Source organism: Oncorhynchus clarkii, chromosome 29, assembly GCF_045791955.1.
Source record: "Oncorhynchus clarkii lewisi isolate Uvic-CL-2024 chromosome 29, UVic_Ocla_1.0, whole genome shotgun sequence".
NCBI lineage: Eukaryota > Metazoa > Chordata > Actinopteri > Salmoniformes > Salmonidae > Oncorhynchus > Oncorhynchus clarkii.
In genome coordinates this window covers 4633008-4656646 of record NC_092175.1, presented here as the reverse complement: position 1 = coordinate 4656646, position 23639 = coordinate 4633008, and the positions used below count along the sequence as shown (strand labels likewise).

The following is a 23639-nucleotide window of genomic DNA, read 5'->3' as shown; positions in this document are numbered from 1 at the left end:
TTCTATCAACACATTGACTATAGTATTTGTGCTGCTAAAACACTCGACCTCTGCTACTCCAACTTCCGGGATGCCTACAAGGCCCTCCCTTCGGCAAATCAGATCACAACTCCATTTTGGTCCTCCCTTCCTATAGGCAGAAACTCAAACAAGTATTTGTGCTAAGAACTATTCAACGCTGGTCTGACCAATCGGAATCCATGCTTCAAGATTGTTTGAATCACGTGGACTGAGATCTGTTCCGGGTAGCCTCCGAGAACAACATAAACTCAGTCACCGTATTTGTCTATCAGGAAGTGTATAGGAGATGTTGTACTCACTGTGACTATTAAAACCTACCCTAAACAGAAACCGTGGATAGATGGCAGCATTCGCGCAAAACTGAAAGCAGCCACGTCACGAACACCGACGTCTTGCTTCCAGACAATCTAAACACCTTTGCCTGCTTTGAAGATAAAACAGTGCCACCAATGCGGCCTGCTACCAAGGACTGTGGGCTCTCCATTTCCGTGGCAGACGTGAGTAAGACATTTAAGCGTGATAAGCCTCGCAAGGCTCCCGGCCCAGACGGCAACCCTAGCCGCATCCTCAATCTCTCCCTATCCCAGTCTGTTGTCCCCACGTGCTTCAAAATGTCCACCATTGTTCCTGTACCCAAGAAACCAAAGGTGACTGAATTAAATGACTATCTTGTCATCATGAAGTGCTTTGAGAGACTAGTCAAGGATTATATCACCTCTACCTTACCTGACACCCTAAACACACTTCAATTTGCTTACCGCCCCAATAGATCCACAGACGATGCAATCGCCATCGCACTCCACATTGCCCTATCTTATCTGGACAAGAGGAATACCAATGTAAGAATGCTGTTCATTGAGTATAGCTCAGCATTCAACACCATAGTATGCTCCAAGCTCATCATTAAGCTCGAGATCCTGGGTCTGATCCCCGCCCTGTGCAACTGGGTCCTGGACTTCATGATGGTCCGCCCCCAGGTGGTGAAGGTAGGAAACAACACCTCCACTTTGCTGATCCTCAACATCGGGGCCCCACAAGGATGCATGATCAGCCCCCTCCTGTACTCCCTGTTCACTCATGACTGCGTGGTCACGCACGCCTCCAACTCAATCATCAAGTTTGCAGATGACGAAACAGTAGTTGGCCTGATTACCAACAATGATGAGACAGCCTACAGGGAGGTGGTGAGGGCCCTGGGAGTGTGCAAAATTATTCAGCCCCCTTAAGTTAATACTTTGTAGCGCCACCTTTTGCTGCGATTACAGCTGTAAGTTGCTTGGGGTATGTCTCTATCAGTTTTGCACATCGAGAGACTGAAATGTTTTCCCATTCCTCCTTGCAAAACAGCTTGAGCTCAGTGAGGTTGGATGGAGAGCATTTGTGAACAGCAGTTTTTAGTTCTTTCCACAGATTCTCGATTGGATTCAGGTCTGGACTTTGACTTGGCCATTCTAACACCTGGATATGTTTATTATTGAACCATTCCATTGTAGATTTTGCTTTATGTTTTGGATCATTGTCTTGTTGGATGACAAATCTCCGTCCCAGTCTCAGGTCTTTTGCAGACTCCATCAAGTTTTCTTCCAGAATGGTCCTGTATTTGGCTCCATCCATCTTCCCATCAATTTTAACCATCTTCCCTGTCCCTGCTGAAGAAAAGCAGGCCCAAACCATGATGCTAACACCACCATGTTTGACAGTGGGGATGGTGTGTTCAGGGTGATGAGCTGTGTTGCTTTTACGCCAAACATAACATTTTGCATTGTTGCCAATAAGTTCAATTTTGGTTTCATCTGACCAGAGCACCTTCTTCCACATGTTTGGTGTGTCTCCCAGGTGGCTTGTGGCAAACTTTAAACGACACTTTTTATGGATATCTTTAAGAAATGGCTTTCTTCTTGCCACTCTTCCATAAAGGCCAGATTTGTGCAATATACGACTGATTGTTGTCCTATGGACAGAGTCTCCCACCTCAGCTGTAGATCTCTGCAGTTCATCCAGAGTGATCATGGGCCTCTTGGCTGCATCTCTGATCAGTCTTCTCCTTGTATGAGCTGAAAGTTTAGAGGGACGGCCAGGTCTTGGTAGATTTGCAGTGGTCTGATACTCCTTCCATTTCAATATTATCGCTTGCACAGTGCTCCTTGGGATGTTTAAAGCTTGGGAAATATTTTTGTATCCAAATCCGGCTTTAAACTTCTTCACAACAGTATCTCGGACCTACCTGGTGTGTTCCTTGTTCTTCATGACCTGCCTTCAGAGATCCTCACTGAACTTCTGGTGAATAATTTTGCACTGTTGTCCTTGTTCACTGTAAGTGAGTTTGGGGGTTGTCTATTTTAAGGTTCATGATGCTCTCTGAATGACGCTGGAATTTCAAGAGAGCTGAATTAGCTTAACGGATTGTTAACGTTTATGAGATAGCCTGCTTATTTTTTATGATTTCAGATTGCATGAGACTATCCTCTTCTAATGTCCATTCAGCTATGATAGATAAATTAGATTGAACAAGATGAGTTCAAGATCTGCTTCACTTAGGTACAACAAGAGACACTGTGTTTTGCATCACAAGACATCACGAGGTTTGGCAAAATCTGTAGTGCAGGTGCATTTATTATAGGAGTTGTGTGTGTGTGTGTGTGTGTGTGTGTAGCTGCTGAAGGTGGGGTGCGGTGATGAGACTTGATTACACACAGGTGGATTGTATTTATCATCATTAGTCATTTAGGTCAACATTGGATCATTCAGAGATCCTCACTGAACTTCTGGAGAGAGTTTGCTGCACTGAAAACCCCCGAGCTGACAAGGTAAAAATCTGTCGTTCTAAAGGGGCTGAATAATTTTGCACGCCCAATTTTTCAGTTTTTGATTTGTTAAAAAAGTTTGAAATATCCAATAAATGTCGTTCCACTTCATGATTGTGTCCCACTTGTTGTTGATTCTTCACAAAAAAATAGTTTTATATCTTTATGTTTGAAGCCTGAAATGTGGCAAAAGGTCGCAAAGTTCAAGGGGGCCAAATACTTTCGCAAGGCACTGTAACTACTGTTAAATATTTGAAGAAACCTTTTTATTTATAGAGAGAGAGAGGCTATGGTTTGCATGTTTTTCATTTTTCAGAACAATTCTAAATCATGTTTTATTGGTCACATACAGAGTTAGCAGATGTTAATGCATATGTAGCGAAATGCGTGTGCTTCTAGTTCCAACAGTGCAGTAATATCTAACATGTAATATCTAACAATTCCCGACAAATACCTACTACACACACACACACACATCTAACAACTAATCTAAAAAGCCCCCACCAACCACCTAATACACACACAAATCTAAAAGGGTGAATGACAATATGTACATATAAATATATGGGTGAACGATGGAACCGCTGCATAGGCATGATCCAGTAGAGGGTATAAAATGCAATATATACAGGTGATATGCTTAATGTAAGATATGTAACCATTATTAAAGTATTAAAGTGGCATTATTTAAAGGGTCATTGTATAAAGTGACTAGTGATCCATTCATTGTCCAGTGATGCACCGTGATTGGGTCTCAATGTATACAGCAGCCTCTCTGAGTTAGTGATTGCTGTTTAGAAGTCTGATATATATGATTTTATCCACAACATTTTGGGGTAAATACCTGTGTAAGCCCCAAGTCCATTCTCTTTTAACAAATAAATAAATAAATAAAGCATTTAACAATAACCTCTCCTTCAATATATATATATATATATATATATATATATATATATATATACCTTATTAAAAAACATACCTTTTATAATATACAATATATACATATTAACATGCATAGTTAGATATATAAAAAAGGCATTGTTTAGATTGTAATTTCAACTCACCTTCAAAATTCTCCATGTGTTTAAAAGGATTGCAGGAGCCTCTTACTGTCTATGTGATTGACTGCGACTGCAAACATTTGTGTGGTGCTCTCCTGGGGTGTAAAACTTTTTGTTGATCCCGACCCAGGGAAAAAACACCTGTTGTTTGGGTATCCTTATATACAGTACATATAGCCCCCTACTGCTGAATTGATGAGAAAAAAACATTGGTTCAAACACACACACACACACACACACACCTACACACACCTTTCCCAGAATCATTTCTCTTGTGTTGAGAAACCGAGACAGACAGATACAGAGAGAGCGCGAGAGACAGAGATTCCATTCATTAAAGGTAAGATACAATTTTAAAATGCTTTATTTAATTCTAAATCTTTAGTACAGACCTTTTAAACATGTTATAATTATTTAAAACAATTTTACAATGCAATATTTAACTATGCCAGAATGTTTTTTTACCCCCCAAAAATGTATAGAACATATATTATTACCACACAGTACTACATTTGAAAACCCATTAAATGTTTATATTTATAATTGTCTGTTGTAGGAAAGACTGTATTCATATAAAAGAAGGCTTTTTGATTATTTTCAAGATTCTCTGTGTGTGTGTGTGTAAACCCAGCTCATAATCTGACACCGGGACACACAAGTGAGGTAGAGAGACAGATATTTCAGCCCCTTGAAGGTAAATGAGATGCTCAGGGGGGAAAAAAACACTTATTTCGGTATCCTCATGTACATATAGCCCCCTACTCCTGAATTGATGAGGAAAAAAACATTGGTTCAAACACGCACGTAGACACACAGACACACACACACACACACACACGCAGACACACACTGCAACCTTTTGAGGTACATAGACAGAGAGAGACAGCCAGATATTTCATTCAATGTAAATTACATTTTAAAAATCTTTAGTACCGAATTGTATACATATTACACGTTTTTATGAAACAATACTGTCATTATTCTTTAATTCCCTCCTTAGAGAAAAAGGCCTAGGGTAGGATCTATGGTAAACCAACATCACCATCGTCAAGATGTGACCGGTTCAGACAGTCTCTTCCCTGCACGATATCCCGCTCCATCCAGGTTCCGTATGTTTTCTTTTCTAGGATAGATCAACCATCTTGCCTTTAGTCCCAGGTTCTGTCTTAAGGATAGAAATGGCCCATCGACGTAAATGTTCATGATGTTGGAAAAGATTTTCCACTTGTTTCATCATGTCAAGGTCTTTATGATAATCTACCTGCCTGAAGCTAAAGACAGGCACAAAACAGTTGACCTCTGTGCAGGCTTTTGAAAGTACATACGAACTAACTCATTTGGTTGCATTGGAACTATTGAATTCGGCACAACCTAAAATTGTCACTTTGGAGTCTGGACTATATGCCACTGAAGAGATTCTTATGGCTTTCAAATCATCTCCCCCGCAGACTTCCTCTTCCAATGCATACCCCGGGAGGGTTGTCCCACTCAGGGCCTGTTCGATCTGACATAGAGCAAGTCTTATCTTAAACCATTCTCTCATCCGCAACGCAAGAGAAAAATTCCCTGTTTTTGGTTGGAAAATGGTGCTGAGGCAGCTGTTTGTGAAAATCTTCACCGTTGAATCGTCCGGTTGGAAAATGTAACCCATATGTCCATCACTCATATCATGCACACCGTTAAAACAAATCAGAGGCATCACAAAGAATGGCTTCAATGGTTTTGCCATTGTGTTCATGACACGAAGGACACAATACACTGACAATGGGTCTAGTAGCCATGTTTTATTTATTTCTTTAGAGTATTCTGTGGTTTAGCTCTCGAGGTTTCTTGGCACTCGTTGTGTTCACAGATCTTACTTATACTCTGGCTGACCTACCCCGGAAATTACTGTTCAATATACAAGATCCTGATACAGCAGAGCCATAAATTCATTACAACATTGCCCTACTCTCTCAAATGTTCAAACATTCCACAGTTCAACAAGGTCGCTACACTTCAATCACTATGACAGCTTTAGTTCAAACAGATGCTTTACTTCAAAGGAACAGCTGCACTATCAGGTTACATAAACACTAACTCCATAGTGTGAGAACATCCGGACAGGATGTACATATTTGGGCATAACCACGTGACACATAAAATACGTCATCAACCACTTTTTAATACATGCCGAATACTGTATTCTGTCTCCCCCCTCCCCCCTGTGCCCTCTGAAGAACTGAAGAACCCCTTGTCCTCTGCCCTCTGAAGAACAGGACAGCCCTGTGCACCTCTGAAGGGCTCTGACCACTACAAGGTATTTCAGCGTTTGCTCTTATTGCACTACCTCAAAAAGTAACTTCTACAATAATGGTTACTGAGATGAAATTACTTTTCTTTTGGGGCCAGTTTCCCGGACACAGATTGAGCCTAAAAAAACCCAACACATTGTACAGTTAGTATTGTATGCTGTTTAGTACTGGTCTTCGCCTGCTTCACACCATCCATATGGCACTGACCACATTTTCGATCTAGTATAAATTGGTTTTTAGGAGATTATACATTTCCTGAGATCAGTTAACATGACCATTATAGCATTTGCTTTTAATTAAAATTCTGTGAAAAACAAGGTTCAAGCCTGCGTTTACCACAGACCTTGTTTTCAGTGTTGATCTAAAAACACAATTTTCCCATAGGATTTGTCCAACGAACCACAGCGGAGTTTGTGCCTACAAAAGATGCCATTACTATTGCTCTCTATAGCAGCTGGGTCTGGCCTACCTAGTTAATTGGATACAACATATTTTACAGCAAGTCTCACTTCCCTTCCTTCTCAAACCTCACTGTGGCTGCTTTGTGTGATGTATTGTCTACCTTCTTTCCCTTTGTGCTGTTGTCTGTGCCCAATAATGTTTGTACCATGTTTTGTGCTGCTAACATGTGTTGCTAGGTTGTTGACTTAGGTCTCTCTTTATGTAGTGTTGTCTCTCTTGTTGTGATGTGGGTTTTGTCCTACATTTATATTGTATTATTTTTTAAATTTTATTCCCTGGGCTTTTGCCTTTTGTCGTCATTGTAAATAAGAATTTGTTCTTAACGGACTTGCCTAATCATTTAAAAAAAAAAACTTGACAGCCCTGTGCCCCTCTGAAGAACCATTTAATCTACTGGAACATTGAATGTTTCCTCTCCAAGCACTGTGAGTACCCCTATACATTTTCTTTCAATTACTATGAAGAGTCAATCACATAGACAAACACAATCACATTATAACACATCAATGTGATTTTACTCCTTGCTTGGACTAACTCATTCTTTGTCCTCCCAGTCAAATCCTGTCCTGTCCTTAAGAGTTGGGCTCTTCTCCAACATCATCCATCCATGATTAACTTTTTTCTGCACTGAAGCCTCTGAACACCTCAACCCTGTCCTGCACTGAAGTCAAGCCTCCAAACACCTACTCATGCCTCATACAATCACTGCTGCCCTTCCCAACAGTATAAGATGCTCTCATTCCTATTCCCCATAATAGTTTACTATAAATGTCTTTAATAAAAATTTTCGGTTAAAATAATTTGTCTTTGATGATTTTTCAAATGCGCTTTGTTGTTCGGTCCGAGCCTATAACGTAGGTCTTCCATCCTCCTCACTCTTTCAAGTCACCAGCCTCCACTGGTTTCTATACATGTAAGGAAAAACTCCAGGCCTGTTATCTTTCATCATGTCTTTTCCACAGGAGGCCATCTTGATCTCGATGTCCAGCCTGAGGAAGAAAATCGCAGCCACATTTCCAGACAAGGCCAAAGGTTCGTAACAGGAAGTGGCCACTGACAAACCATCACTGAAAGGAAGTCAAAAGGACTAATAGTTCACACCTTTTATACACTTCTGGGATCAAATGAATGGACATTCTGTACCATCAGCATTTTTTATTCAAGGATAGAAGATCACAGCACAAGTGAAGAACCATAAGATGTTCTTGGTGGTACTCCTTGTCTTTTGTATCAGGTCAGTAGGTGTGTTCCATCTATATCCACTGTTACCCTTTTGTCTTATGTTTCTACTATCCCCTGTGTATAGGATTCCATGCGAATTTAAACATGTACATGCATCTTTTATCAAACGTTATTTGTTCTCAAGACACACATTACAGAACATTCATGAAGAATAACAAGTCAATCAGCACAATGCTAATAAATAAATAACGCAATACATTATTTTGGATCGTTCAGACTCCAACAGCTGCATGCCTCAGGATGTCACAGAGGTAAAGGGTCAAAGATGACGAGACAATGTTTGTTTGCGTCATGGTTTGACAGGATAAAACAAACTCTGCATCCAGTACAGCACAGTTGTGTGAATGCCTTAATCTCACACACCCCTACATTCAACAGGAATGTTATGATTCCATTGGGTTGGCACGAGCCAACCTACAGTGCTATAAATGTAAGCTTAATGTTTTCTGTTGGTATTTTTACTGTGTTAAGTGAAAGCCACACAATGTTTGATTGGATAACGTAATGCAACAAACATGTCACTTAATTTGAGCCATACTGTCTATAAGCATATGTCTCTGAAATGAATTCCTTTAACGTCTAGGATAATACAATCTCCCCTCAGTATGAGAAAGTTGATATTATATCATTTGCTTTTGAGGACTTTTTTAAAACAAACATTAGAAACATGTAAAAATATTTTTTGTTTGTTTATATTTACATTAAACATCAGTTGCCCTATAATTAGAAATGTGTTTTTTATTTTACCAAACTAGCTATAAAAAAAAAGCATAAAAATCTAAATTTTCCAGGAGTTACAGTTTGTGTGTGGAATGTGGAGTGTGGAATTTCATTTTCTACTGTACACAGAAAAACAGTATTAACTCCTGTAAAACTTAGATTGTACACTTTTTTTGTAGCTAGCTTTGTAAAATAAAAAACACATTTCTAATTTATATTATTTGTTACAAACCAAGCCCACAGCTTCATATGTGAAAGAAATACTTCATGTATTTTCTTCAAGTCATCACAGGGCTACAGTACTTCCCAAGAGAAATGACTACCTTTCAGAGAAGGGGGCATACCTTGTGAGAGGAACCAGTCATCTCACCATGTGGGGTGAGTGAAGGTGATATTATACTGCTTGGCCCAGTGTGCGAACACCTGTTTCTCCGTGATGAACCGATGGTGGGGTCCCTTTCGGCCCTTCTCGTTCTGCAGGTAGGTGACACACTCTTCTGGGCCCCTGGGCTTGTAGTAGTGGTAGGGCATCTTCTTGGGCTGGGGCTTTTTTCTAGGAGAAAGGGTGCTACAAATGACTGCATTGACAATGTGCTCCAAGACAATCAGCATACATAATGGGTAGCAATTACTCTATGGCTCCTTTGTAGACAAGAAAGATAGATACCCGCACACTGTCGAATGCTCCCCTCGCTGTTTTACAGTGCAACGTTTCGACCCAAAAGTCTTCGCCATGCTTCTTTCATAGGAACACAATCATAATACATAATATTACATTGTGTATATGAAAGCAATCCTGTCAATTGCAGACAATGGTTTCATAATAATCAGTATTATAGATTAACCATTTGCTCACTGAACACGTTAAGTATTACACAATGTAATAGTTTGATTTAAGTGATTGATAGATCGCTATTAGCGATTTATCGTTATGTTTAGCCTTGTTCATACTCACCCACAGTGACTGGGTGGAACCATCCCGTACACTTTAATATTGTCACACATCTCTATGGCGATCACCATGGTGAACCAGCCAGTGCTCAACCAGGACTGAGACTTCGCTCTTTGGAAGGAAACCAAAGGATAAAAATGGAAATGTTAGTGAGAAAAATATATATATTAAGAAAACTTTTGTATTTCTTGATAGGGCCATTTCTATCATTAGATGCCAGGAAAATCCTCATGTTGTGATCATCATCATTAAGAAATGTAATTAGAATTCAATTAGAATTTGATTCATGAATTGAAGCTGAATCCCATATTGAATTGAAATTTCATGAAACTGAATTAATTTAGCATCATCCCCATTGTTCCATCCTCATCCCCACCTTCATCCCTTTCACCCACCTGTCTCGCCCAGTCTCTTTCTGAAAGAGTGTATCAAACTTGTGCATCTTGCTGGGCGTGATTGTGAAGCTGGACAGGTTACTGTAGGTCATGCTCACTCTCTGGATCAGACGGTACAGCGTTCCTTTAGCCTCTCTCCCAATCTTGGTGGGCGGTCCCCAGAATATGACCGCAGAGTTTGCTTTATGATCCGTGTGGTTGAGAAACTCGGTGGGCCGCCTGACCACCCTGAACACGCTGGAGTGGGCCACCACTCTGAGAGTGGTCCGATTGCCCACGTCACGCTCGAACCCTGTGGTGGGGGCGTCGTTCATGCGGATCACGCACTGGGTATGGTCGATTTCCGGTCCGGCCCCGCTGCCCAGTACGTGGCTGGAGCTGGTCACCAGAGCACAGTGGTGGCAGTGCAGGGTCATATTCTGGAGAGGGAATGGATAAATGTCAGAACATATATACAGTATATAATTCTCTCTCTCATGCGGGTCGTTCCATTAAATGAGTCCCGTTTATCCATTTGATACTTAAGTAAAAATTGTGCACCAATATTGGATTTTAAAAGCCTGCTATATTAAATTAAGTGCCCTTTAATATAGACCACATGCGAAATGCAATACATCTGATTTTTATATGAATAATGACTTGCCAAAATGTCCCTATGTGCACTCTGATTTCTCAGGAAGATTAACCCACGTAGCCCCCAAAACTCTCATTATAACACACACACACACACACACACATTTTAAAGATTTTCAAATGAAATATTTAACATCTAATAGTCAAATCATAGTGTAAAAGCAGGTGAGCCGTTTCTACTGGTGTTCTGTGGTGTAAAATTACACGTCAAGCCTTTTACCCAGACAGACAGTTGCCCCTCACAAGCTTTAAGAAATCCATAGATAGACATTGTTGCGCCTCCCTGTTGCACACAACAACCTAGCTAGCCTAGCACAATGTTTTTGAACATTTTGTTACAGCCTTATTCTAAAATTGATCAAATAAAACATTTATCCTCAATCTGCACACAATACCCCATTATGACAAAGTAATAAACAGGTTTAGACATTTTTGCAAAATTTGCAAATTTGGAACCACCAAGACTCTTCCAAGAGCTGGTCACCCTGCCAAACTGAGCAATCAGGGGAGAAGGGCCTTGGTCAGGGAGGTGACCAAGAACTGGATGGTCACAGACAGACCTCCAGAGTTCCTCTGTAGAGATTGGAGAATCTTCCAGAAGGACAACCATCTCTGCAGCACTCCACCAATCAGGCCTTTATGGTCGACTGGCCAGATGGAAGCCACTCCTCATTAAAAACACACGACAGCCCTTTTGGAGTTTGCCAAAAGGCACCTAAATGACTATAAGACCATGAGAAACAAGATTCTTTGGTCTGATGAAACCAAGATTGAACTCTTCGGCCTGAATGCCAAGCGTCACATCTGGGGGAAATCTGGCACCATCCCTAAGGTGAAGCATGTTGGTGGCAGCATCATGCTGTGGGGATGTTTTTCAGCAATAGGGACTGGGAGACTATTCAGGATCAACGGAAAGGTGAACGGCGCAAAGTACAAAGAAATCCTTGATGAAAACCTGCTACAGAGCGCTCAGGACCTCAGACTTGGGCAAAGGTTCACCTTCCAACAGGACAACAACCCTAAGCACACAGCCAAGACAACGGAGGAGTGGCTTTGGGACAAGTCTCAATGTCCTTGAGTGGCCTAGCCAGAGCCCGGACTTGAACCCGATCTAAAATCTCTGGAGAGACCTGAAAATAGCTGTGCAGTGATGCTCCCCATCCAACCTGACAGAGCTTGAGAGGATCTGCAGAGAATCGGGGGAAACTCCCCAAATACAGGTGACAAGCTTGTAGCATCATACCCAAGAAGCCTTGAGGTTGTAATCGCTGCCAAAGGTGCTTCAACAAAGTACTGAGTAAAGGGTCTGAACACTTAAGTAAATTAGATATTTCCGTTTTTTTGTGGGGTACTGTGTCGATTGATGAGAAAAAAAAATTGTAATACATTTTAGAATAGGGCTGTAACGTAACATTTTGAAAAAGTTAAGGGGTCTGAATACTTTCCAAATCCTCTGTAGGTGGGAATTTCAGTACTTCAGCATAGCGTTTTCTCATGGTTCTATTTAAAGTCATGTTTTGAGAAACTTCCATAAAAACATTGGTAACATTCAAAGAACACTCTAAGAATGTCACTTAACCTTTCTAGCGCAACATTCCACTGAAAAGGCAGCGCGGGAATTTTTTTTTTCTTTTGAAATATGTCACTTCACACATTAACAAGACCAATACAACAAATGAAAGATAAACATGTTGTTAATCTACCCATCGTATCCGATTTAAAAAATGCTTTACAGCTAAAGCACAACATATGATTATGTTAGGTCATAGCCAAGTCGAAAAAACAGCAATTTTTTCCAGCCAAAGATGAGTCACAAAAAGCAGAAATATAGATCAAACTAATCACTAACCTTTGATGATCTTCATCAGATCACACGCATGTATGTTTTGTTCGATAATGTGCATAGATATATCCAAAAATCTCAGTTTACATTGGCGCCTTACATGCAGTAATGTTTTGATTCCAAAACATCCAGTGATTTTGCAGAAATACTCATAATAAACATTGATAAAAGATACAAGTGTTATTCACAGAATTAAAGATAGCGGTTGCATTAAGGAGAAGTCTGTGTCAGATTTTTTTAAAACTTTACGGAAAAAGCATAATCTGAGAACGGTGCTCAGAACCCAAAACAGCCAGAGGAATATCCGCCATTTTGGAATCAACAAAGTTAGAAACACCATAAATATTCACTTACATTTGATGATCTTCATCAGAAGGCACTCCCAGGAATCCAAATAGCCACTTGTTGTTAGCGTGTTCAGCCCAGTAATCCATCTTCATGAGGCGCAGGCACTTCATCCAGACAAAAACTCAAAGTTCCGTTACATTCCTTTAGAAACATGTCAAACGATGTATAGAATCAATCTTTAGGATGTTTTTAACATAAATCAATAATGTTCCAACTGGAGAATTCCTTTGTCTTCAGAAAAGCACTGGAACGAGAAGTAACCCTGTCGGGAGCGCGTCATGAGACCAAGGCTCTCTGCCAGACCACTGACTCAAAGAGGTCTCATGAGACTCTCCTTTATAGTAGAATCCTCAAACCAGTTTCTAAAGACAGTTGACATCTAGTGGAAGCCCTAGGAAGTGCAACCTCATCCATATCTCAATGTGTACTCGGCAGGCCAAGCTTTGAAAAACTACAAACCTCAGGATGTCCCACTTCCTGGTTGGGTTTCTCTGATTTTCACCTGCCATTTGAGTTCTGTTATACTCACAGACATCATTCAAACAGTTTTAGAAACTTCAGAGTGTTTTCTATCCAATAATAATAATAATAATAATAATAATAAGCATGTATTAGCATCTGGGACACAGTAGGAGTTAGTTCACTCTGGGCACGCTATCCATCCAAAAGTGAAAATGCTGCCCCCTATCCCAAAAAGGTTAAAATCCTACATTCCATTCTCAGCTTCAACAAAACTCTCATTCTATCTTGTTAAGTAAATTCAGCCACACCTGATCCTAATGAGTGCTTTTTTTCCTTTGAAATGGGGTCTGTTTGAATAGACAAATTAACAGCTTTGTATGAGTTAAATAAAGATTGCATGCTAGCTCCATCTTGGTGGCTCAGTTGACTAATTCCATGGATGGAGAACACAATAAAAAAGTGTTTACATGATTAATGCCAAAGCAAATTTATTTCCATGTGTCCTATCTGTGCTTGGAGTTCAAAACACTTAAGCCAAACTAAGCTAGCAGTATTATTAAAAGTCTTATTGAAACATGTTCTCAGAACATTACCTTCAAAACAACCTGTAATGTCCTTTCTTCAAACGTTAATGAAACCTCCCTGCAACCTAAAAATGTACATTCCCAGAACAGCTGACATGTACCTTGCGTTCTCAGAACGTATAAAATAATGTTTTGTTTTACCGGTCAGGAAACGTATGGCTTCGTTCCCAGAACCAACAGGAAACCAAAAACAGTCCCACAACTTCCAAGGAACCAAATGTGCTAGCTGGGAAGCTTCCATTCCCTTGTCACAAGGGGATTTGCGGCTGATTTTAAGTCAACCCTGCTACTTTATTTGGCACATAGAATAAAATAAAAGAGTGGGAAAACATTTTGATTATTAAGTAAGTTGAACATGTGCGTTGAGTTGAATGTTTTTTCCCCCCACCAAGTTACACTACACAAAAGGGACTCATTTAATGAAAACCCATGCACAAATATAAACATACAGTACATGTGCAGTGTAAACAAGCACACCACAATTCTACACAGCTATATGAACACAGTTGTATGGACTGTGCAACAGCTTTCCACTAGGGACAGTGAAGTTTTACTTCATTTTGGACTTGGGATGTTCCTAAAAATAAATGCATGTTTTGTTTTTGGGCTGTGCATGATTGCGTCTATGAATCACGCAGTACATAGCTACATTTAACCAGTGTTGAAAAAATGAATGTATCCACCGATACAACTTGATGCCGCAAGTGTGAGCGGGAACAGGGTTCAAATTACACCTAGACTGCTGGAGGTGCCCTAAAAATAGCTGACTTGACCCAGATTATTTGAACCCTTTGGGGGAAGCAAATAGTAATGTTTTTATGCTTCTGGGTGGGAGTACATTTATATGTTATACTGATTGTTACAAGGGTGCCCTGCATATTAATATGATTATTACCACCATATTATTATGTTGGGTAAGCTTACTGTAGGGGAGAGTGGGGTAAGTTGAGCTAAAGGGATACATTGAGCCACTCGTTAATAGGAAACCATACATAAAATTAATAATTTGACCAAATATTTAGGAAGATTCCAGAGTCTGAAGGATAAGATCACATGGAAAAAGTGATTAACACATTTTTGGGACTTAACTTGCTTGAGGTTTTATGATGCTTGTATAAAAACTAAAGTAGATAATTTTAAGATTGTTCTGTACATCAGTTGGGGTCTCTATAAGCTTCAATATGAGGTCCTAAACCTGGCATGAAAGTGCATCCTTGCAGTGGTGTAAAGTACTTAAGTAGAAATACTTTAGTCGTCATTGATATTTTACAACTTTTTTACATCACTACATTCCTAAAGAAAATAATGTACTTTTTACTCCTTATATTTTCCTAGACACCCAAAAGTATTCGTTACATTTTGAATGCTTAGGAAAATGGTCAAAATCACACATATCAAGAGAACATCCCTGGTCATCCCTACTTCCTCTGATCTGGCAGACTCACTAAACAGAGAACATTCATGGTCATCCTTACTTCCTCTGATCTGGCAGACTCACTAAACAGAGAACATTCATGGTCATCCCTACTTCCTCTGATCTGGCAGACTCACTAAACAGAGAACATTCATGGTCATCCCTACTTCCTCTGATCTGGCAGACTCACTAAACAGAGAACATTCATGGTCATCCCTACTTCCTCTGATCTGGCAGACTCACTAAACAGAGAACATTCATGGTCATCCCTACTTCCTCTGATCTGGCAGACTCACTAAACAGAGAACATTCATGGTCATCCCTACTTCCTCTGATCTGGCAGACTCACTAAACAGAGAACATTCATGGTCATCCCTACTTCCTCTGATCTGGCAGACTCACTAAACAGAGAACATTCATGGTCATCCCTACTTCCTCTGATCTGGCAGACTCACTAAACAGAGAACATTCATGGTCATCCCTACTTCCTCTGATCTGGCAGACTCACTAAACAGAGAACATTCATGGTCATCCCTACTTCCTCTGATCTGGCAGACTCACTAAACAGAGAACATTCATGGTCATCCCTACTTCCTCTGATCTGGCAGACTCACTAAACAGAGAACATTCATGGTCATCCCTACTTCCTCTGATCTGGCAGACTCACTAAACAGAGAACATTCATGGTCATCCCTACTTCCTCTGATCTGGCAGACTCACTAAACAGAGAACATTCATGGTCATCCCTACTTCCTCTGATCTGGCAGACTCACTAAACAGAGAACATTCATGGTCATCCCTACTTCCTCTGATCTGGCAGACTCACTAAACAGAGAACATTCATGGTCATCCCTACTTCCTCTGATCTGGCAGACTCACTAAACACAAATACTTGATTTGTAAATTGTCTGAGCATTGGACTGTGCCTCTGGCTATCAATAAATACATAAAACATTGTGGTATAAGCAATTTTAAATTATTTATACTTTTACACTTATCCTTAAGATATTTTAGCAATGACATTTACTTTTGATACTTATGTATATTTAAAAACAAATACTTTTAGACTTCTACTCAAGTAGTATTTCACTGGGTGACTTTCAAATGAGTCATTTTCTATTAAGGTAGCTTTACTTTTACTCAAGTATGACTTGTAACTGTGTGGTCTAATATAGTAAATGTTTGCCATAGGGTAAGTTGAGCCAAGTACAAAGTGTTTGTTACGTAGTAAGCCAGTAAGCCAGTGTTAAAATATGTTTCAAACTATTAAAAAGACAAAAAGTGGTTTGGATTGTGTTAAATTGTTTGGGAAATAAAGATATACATGGATTTAAAAAGGTAGTGGTAATACTCAATTCAGTACTGACACTTCTAGGCGGCTGAACTTACCCTGTTCCACAGCTCAACTTACCTGTAATGTTTACATTAATTATTGAGGGATACACAACATCTTGAAAGATGATATCTTTGTTAGAAACCATACTATATTTCTCTAGACAGTTCAATTTGCCCCACTCTCCACTACCTGTTTGTAGTGTACTGCATGTTCTGATTAAATACTTGTTCTGCCCTATGTACAATATGTTGAAAAAATATATATATTTTTGGTTGAGCTCCCATGCGTTTTATATTAGGGTGGCCTTCTTGACCAGGTCTCCAGGATGAAATAGACGTTCCATAGAATGTCTCTGTAATTCCAACCCTGAGTGTGAGTTACCTTGTTTCCATAGACAGCAACATAGCCCTCCTTCCCTGCCCATTTCTTGAGATCGGTGACTTTGATGGCGTGATGAGGCGCTGACGCCCTGAAGGGACTGTATAAGGGGCTGATGTCGTTGCCACTGTTGGAGCTATAGAGGATGAGGAGGGTCATAAGGAGGAAGATGGCTCCGAAGATCACCATCTTCTGGCTCTGCTGCCCTTGCTGGAAAAGATGAGGGAGGTACATGCAAATGATATACATCAATAGTTATTGCTGTGTTGTTTGTTACTCTTTAGTGAGACTGTTACAGGAAGGTAACAAATCGATTAACTGGCCAGCGTGTACACTGTATTTGGTTCTGGGTGCCGAGATCAATGTTAGTGCTTTGTTGTCGATCTGACTTTCAGTAAAAAAAAAAAAATTGAAAGCAGCTCAAATCCCATTTGCAGGGCAAACTGGTGATTCAAACTCCTTCCCTTTTTCCACATTTTGTTATGTTACAGCCTTATTCTAAAATTGATTAAATTGTTATATAAAAAAACTATTATATTTTAACTGAAATATTACATTTACATAAGTATTCAGACCCTTTACGCAGTACTTTGTCGAAGCACCTTCACCAGCAACTCATGCTGTCAAACATACCCTTGTAAAACTGACCATCCTACCAATCCTCGACTTTGGCGACATCATTTACAAAATAGCCTCCAATACCCTACTCAACAAATTGGATGCAGTCTATCACAGTGCAATCCGTTTTGTCACCAAAGCCCCATATACTACCCACCATTGCGACCTGTACGCTCTCGTTGGCTGGCCCTCACTTCATACTCGTCGCCAAACCCACTGGCTCCATGTCATCTACAAGACCCTGCTAGGTAAAGTCCCCCCTTATCTCAGCTCGCTGGTCACCATAGCATCTCCCACCTGTAGCACACGCTCCAGCAGGTATATCTCTCTGGTCACCCCCAAAACCAATTATTTCTTTGGCCGCCTCTCCTTCCAGTTCTCTGCTGCCAATGACTGGAACAAACTACAAAAATCTCTGAAACTGGAAACACTTATCTCCCTCACTAGCTTTAAGCACCAACTGTCAGAGCAGCTCACAGGTTACTGCACATAGCCCACCTATAATTTAGGCCAAACAACTACCTCTTTCCCTACTGTATTTTAATTTATTTATTTAGCTCCTTTGCACCCCATTATTTTTATTTATACTTTGCACATTCTTCCATTGCAAATCTACCATTCCAGTGTTTTACTTGCTATATTGTATTTACTTTGCCACCATGGCCTTTTTTTTGCCTTTACCTCCCTTCTCACCTCATTTGCTCACATCGTTTATAGACTTGTTTATACTGTATTATTGACTATGTTTGTTTTACTCCATGTGTAACTGTCGTTGTATCTGTCGAACTGCTTTGCTTTATCTTGGCCAGGTCGCAATTGTAAATGAGAACTTGTTCTCAACTTGCCTACCTGGTTAAATAAAGGTGAAATAAAAAATAAATAAATAAAAATTACAACCTAGAGTCTTCTTGGGTATGACACTACAAGCTTGGCACACCTGTGTTTGAGGAGTTTGTCCCATTCTTCTCTACAAATCCTCTCAAGCGCTGTCAGGTTGGATGGGGTGTGTCACTGTACTGCTATTTTCAGGTCTCTCCAGAGATGTCCAGGCTCTGGCTCTAGGATATTCAGAGACTTGTCCTGAAGCCAGTCCTGCATTGTCTTGGATGTGTGCTTAGGGTCGTTGTCATGTTGGAATGTGAAGCGTCACCCCAGTTTGAAGTCCTGAGTGCTCTGGAGCAGGTTATCATCAAGGAATTCTCTGTACTTTGCTCCATCCATCTTTCCCTTGATACTGACTAGTCTCCCAGTCCCTGCCGCTGAAAAACATCCCCACAGCATGATGCTGCCAACACCATGCTTCACCGTGGGGATGGTGCCAGGTTTCCTCCAGATGTGACGCTTGGCATTCAGATGTGAAGCTTGGTTTCATCAGACCAGAGAATATTGTTTCTCATGGTTAAAGAGTCCTTTAGGTGCCTTTTGGCAAACTCAGAGGGCTGTGATGTGCCTTTTACTGAACTGTGGCTTCCGTCTGGCCACTCTACCATAAAGGCCTGATTGGTGGAGTGCTGAAGATGGTTGTCCATCTGGAAGGTCCTCCCATCTCCACATAGGTACTCTGTAGCACTGTCAGAGTGACCATCGGGTTTGTGGTTACCTCCCTGACCAAGGCCTTTCTCCCCTGATTGCTCAGTTTGGCCGGGTGCCCAGCTCTTGGAAGAGTCTTGGTGATTCCAAACTTCTTCAATTTAAGAATAATGGAGGCTACGGTGTTCTTGGGGACTTCCAATGCTGCAGACCCTTCTTGGTACCCTTCCCCAGATCTGTGCCTCGACGCAATCCTGTCTCGGAGCTCTACGGACAATTCATTTCACCCCATGGCTTGGTTTTCACTCTGACATGCACGGTCAACTGACAGGTGTATGCCTTTTCAAATCATGTCCAATCTATTGAATTTACCACAGGTGGACTTCAATCAAGTTATAGAAACATCTCAAGGATGATCAACTGAAACAGGATCTACCGGAGCTAAATTTCAAGTCTCATAGCAAAGTGTCTGAATACTTATGGAAATGTAATGTTTTATTTGTATACATTTGTAAACATGTATTAAAAAAAACAGTTTTTGCTATGTCATTGACGGGTATTGTGTGTAGGTTGATGAGGAAATGTTTTAATTTAATCAATTTTAGAATAAGGCTATAATGTAACAAAATGTGGAAAAAGGGGGTCTGAATACTTTCCAAATACACTGTATGTCAAGTTTAGGTTTATTTAGCATCTTTGCACCATATGCAACATACATAATGTTATGCTATAAAATTGTACAAAACATAGGCCTATTATGGACAGTGCATCAGTAATTATACTTGATAGCAAATTCTACAAAAACAGTTAATTGAATCTAGAAATAAGCATTTCAGGTGCCTTGTAGTTATATTTATGAACAGTAACTGAGGGTGTATCAATACTCAGAATGAACTTACCTTGTCAACTAGCCTCAGCCCCATGCTTCTAGATCAGGCTGAGCGACATCACATGTTATGTGCTTTTCTGGCCACCACCCCTGTCAAGAGTCAGATGATCCATAATGAATACACACTCTTTCATAGGCTACAAATCTTTCATCGGCTGCTATGTGCGTGTGCTTATGTTGACAATACCATGTCACTAATCCTGTTGTGGGTCACAATTGTCATGGGAAATAGTTCAAAAGAAATAGACTGTGGTGCAGAATAATCTAGTGTTTATTGCATTGCGACAAAAATAAGGAAAATAAAAAACTAAATGTTTGCCATAGGATGGTTGCCAAATTCTTGAGAAGTGTGCAATTCCGAATGATAACATAAAATCAGCCTAGGCCCTGTTTTACAGAACAGGTGCAGTGGTTTATCAAAACAAACACCCCTGGTTTAAATAGAAAGGGATATTTGTTGCGCCCACATTTCATTTTAGCGCACTGAAATCTGTTTGGACAAAACTGTTAATCCGAGCCTATCGAAACATATTAAACATTACAATCCAATAGAATAAAGCTATCACTATGGGAGACATGACAATTTTCCTAAACCAGTTGCCTTACCGCTCACGCAGCCAGACATCAGAGACGATTCGTGTTGACACCATAAAAAGCTTTATTTTAAACCATAATAGCGGGAAATGGCGGTCATTCAACAATAACAGTGGATTAATGACAAAATGCAATGAAAACGAGGGTTGCTTACCAACTCCGAGTTTTATCCATATGAGATCCGTCCGTGCACCATTGACGTTTGATCTGTCAGCGCTTGCACCATCTTCCTGCACAATTGTAGGAGGGGACTGGCTCCCCAGCTAGCACATATTGTTAATTGGAAGTTGTTGGAACGTTCGTTTTTAGTTTCCCATTGGTTCTGGGAAAGAAGTCATACGTTTTCTGACCGGTAAACAGAACGTTTTTAAACATTCTGAGAACAGAAGTGAAAATTCCCACATGTTCTTGGAACTTAATTTTTAGGTGCAGGGAGGTTCTGAGAACGTTTTACTATGGTTCCCTGAAAGTTTTCCTAGGAGGTTTTATTAACGTCTGAGAATGGAAATGATAGGTTATTGGAGGTAATTAAATAACGTTATGAGATCATTCTCTAAATGTTGTGAATGTTTTGAACTAAATTTACAGGATACATGGTGGTTTTTTAATAACTTCCTTAAAACTTTCACAGAATATTTCAGTAAGACTTTTAATAACCCTGCTAGCTTAGTTTAGGTTAACTGCTTTGAACTCCAAGCACAAATTAATTTGGTTAGGCATTAATCATGCAAACACATTGTTTATTGTGGCATGGCAGTGAGATGTAAATCAATGCTCTTCTGTTCTCCATCCATAGAATTAGTCCACTGCGCCGCCAGCATGGAACTAGCATGACATGTTTTTTTAAACTCATACAAAAGGTGTTAATTTAAGTCTATTCAAACAGACCACATTTCAAAGGAAACAAGCACTCATTAAGATCAGGTGTGGCCAATTAGTGGGCGCGGCCAACACACCCAAACACACTTAAGAGTTGTTGATGCTGAGAATGTAATTTTTAAAGTATTCACACCCCTTGACTTTTCCACATTTTGTTGTGTTACAGCCTGAATTTGAAATGGATTACATTGAGATTTTATGTCACTGGCCCACAGAGAGACTAAATAAAACCATGGCAAAACCTGCAGAAAATGTTATGCTGAAAGACTGAAATTCCCACAGAAGAACATTGTTTGCTAATGTTATCTTACCTATTTGAGAACATTCCCAATGTCAAACCAGCTGGACAACATTCCTAGAAGTAATGAAATACCAATAAAATAACATTCCTTAAATGTGCTGAGAATGGTCCGAAGCTAATCAAGTCTCCTGCACCATTTCTAGAAAGTTGTATGCAAAATAACCATAGGACAACCATGCGCTCAACAAGCTCTGAAACATGTGGTTCAAAGAATGTTATGTGCTAGCTGGGTTGCGTCATCAACATTTCATCACTGCAGTGGAAATGCCAGGGATTTCTTGTCTAATAGCTGGTGGGTTTTATTATTACATATAATTTACAGCACTGTCAGCTCATACAATAAATACATAATATACTGTATGGCATAAGAATAAGATAATCATGATGACTGAGCAATTTCTGGGTTGTACGTTTGGCAAACAATTAGATATGAATGAATAATGGGCCATTGTATTTATGTAACTATTTCTTGATTATTAAGATGTTTAGAAATAATTTATAACGACACAGAAGCTAGTATTTGAGGATAAATTGCAAACAATGAGCACCATCTCAACACTAGGTGGTCTCTCATTAAACCATATCAATGTGTGTTAAGATCACCAGCACAGCTGATCTCAATTTCTGCCACCATATACCACTCACTAAAGAGATAATCTCCTGTGGAAATTTAGGCTACTCTACACATTTTGATGTAAAGCTTGTGTTGGTATACTTACTTTTTGCCAATTAATTTAATCCATGAGTACAACTTGTCATATCTTATCAAAAGAGGAAAATAAAGTATTCCTAAACCATCAACATCTAACATTGGTAATTTATTCAAGCCAATAATGATTGAGTTAATATAATCTGTTTTCATTCAGTTATAGTCTAATCAATTTATGTCAAATTATATTCTAATGTGGCCCAAACATAGAGGTCTATAATATACTGTATTGTACTTTACTGTAAACTCAAGGGGTACAGTTCGATACAGGAAGTAGAGTACCGTTCAGTACAGTACTCAGAACTATACCCTTCTCGGATTTACTGTACTCGAGTTCCTTACATTTCCCTGGGTCTATAGTTTTACATTAAATAGTTTCCATTAATTACCAGCCTCGCTATTTTCAATGTCCCTGCTGGATCAATTTTTCATTGGGGCCTGGAGTAGATAACCTAGACGCAGCTGTCTGGTATCTAACTCATTTGACACAGTAACAACAGGAGATCAACTGATCTGCTGGTTTATTCTTGTTGGTTTTTGGTTGCAAAGTTTGATTTAACACAGTGGCATGCATTCTCCCTTTAGTAGCATTTTAAGAAATCCAGCGCTAACCATAACCTGTGTTATGTTCTGCCTGTTGGTTGCAAGTGACCCTGAGAGTGTACAGAATATATTTATTTTTAAATTGAACCTTTATTCAACTAGGCAAGTCAGTTAAGAACAAATTCATATTTACATTTATGGCCTACCGGGGAGCAGTGGGTTAACTGCCTTGTTCAGGGGCAGAACGGCAGATTTTTTTACCTTGTCAGCTCGGGGACTCAATCCAGCAACCTTTCGGTTACTGGCCCAATGCTCAAACCACTAGGCTACCTGCCGCCCCACATTTTTCACATACTTCACATTTTCAGGGTTGGGAAAACCAGATAATAGTTCTGATAATACTACTGAATAAACAGTACTGAATATAGAATACGCAATAGGCCTACTGTAAACATTTATAATACATCTATTTGGAATTAATATCAGAACATCAGGCACCGTCAGACCTTGTATTAAAGTTACATTAAACCAATAACACATGTTGTGAGCATGTATGAAGCACACTTTTTGGATGATGAGTGACTCTACTCTCTCATAGCATTTCAAGCCATTCCATTGGACATCAAT

The 23639-nt window shown here is 39.9% G+C and overlaps 1 protein-coding gene across 3 annotated transcripts; it reads right to left on the bottom strand.

The window, feature by feature from the left end:
* Positions 1–7782: 7782 nt before the first annotated feature.
* On the bottom strand, positions 7783–20820 carry LOC139388513 (alpha-N-acetylgalactosaminide alpha-2,6-sialyltransferase 6-like). 3 transcript variants are annotated; one of them, XM_071135209.1, is made up of 7 exons: positions 20735–20816; positions 19997–20076; positions 16953–17159; positions 9952–10370; positions 9560–9667; positions 9272–9343; positions 7783–9157 (listed from the first exon to the last, which is right to left on the bottom strand). In XM_071135209.1, the coding sequence occupies exons 2-7, from the start codon at positions 20018–20020 to the stop codon at positions 8971–8973; spliced, it is 1017 nt and encodes a 338-aa protein (XP_070991310.1). In that variant the 5' UTR covers positions 20021–20076; positions 20735–20816; the 3' UTR covers positions 7783–8970. The 3 variants fall into 3 exon arrangements, with proteins under 3 accessions (XP_070991310.1, XP_070991311.1, XP_070991312.1); XM_071135210.1 differs by having other exon boundaries at positions 9272–9340; positions 20735–20792; XM_071135211.1 differs by lacking the exon at positions 9272–9343 and having other exon boundaries at positions 20735–20820.
* Between the last annotated feature and the right edge of the window lie 2819 nt (positions 20821–23639).

Excerpts from the sequence above, each read along its gene's own strand:
- LOC139388513 (XM_071135209.1), bottom strand. The coding sequence starts at position 20,020 with ATGGGGCTGAGGCTAGTTGACAAG. Across the intron at positions 9,344-9,559 it reads GTTCCACCCAGTCACTGTGG|AAGCATGGCGAAGACTTTTG; the intron begins GTGAGTATGAAC and ends TTCCTATGAAAG. Across the intron at positions 9,158-9,271 it reads GAGCATTCGACAGTGTGCGG|AAAAAAGCCCCAGCCCAAGA; the intron begins GTATCTATCTTT and ends CCTTTCTCCTAG.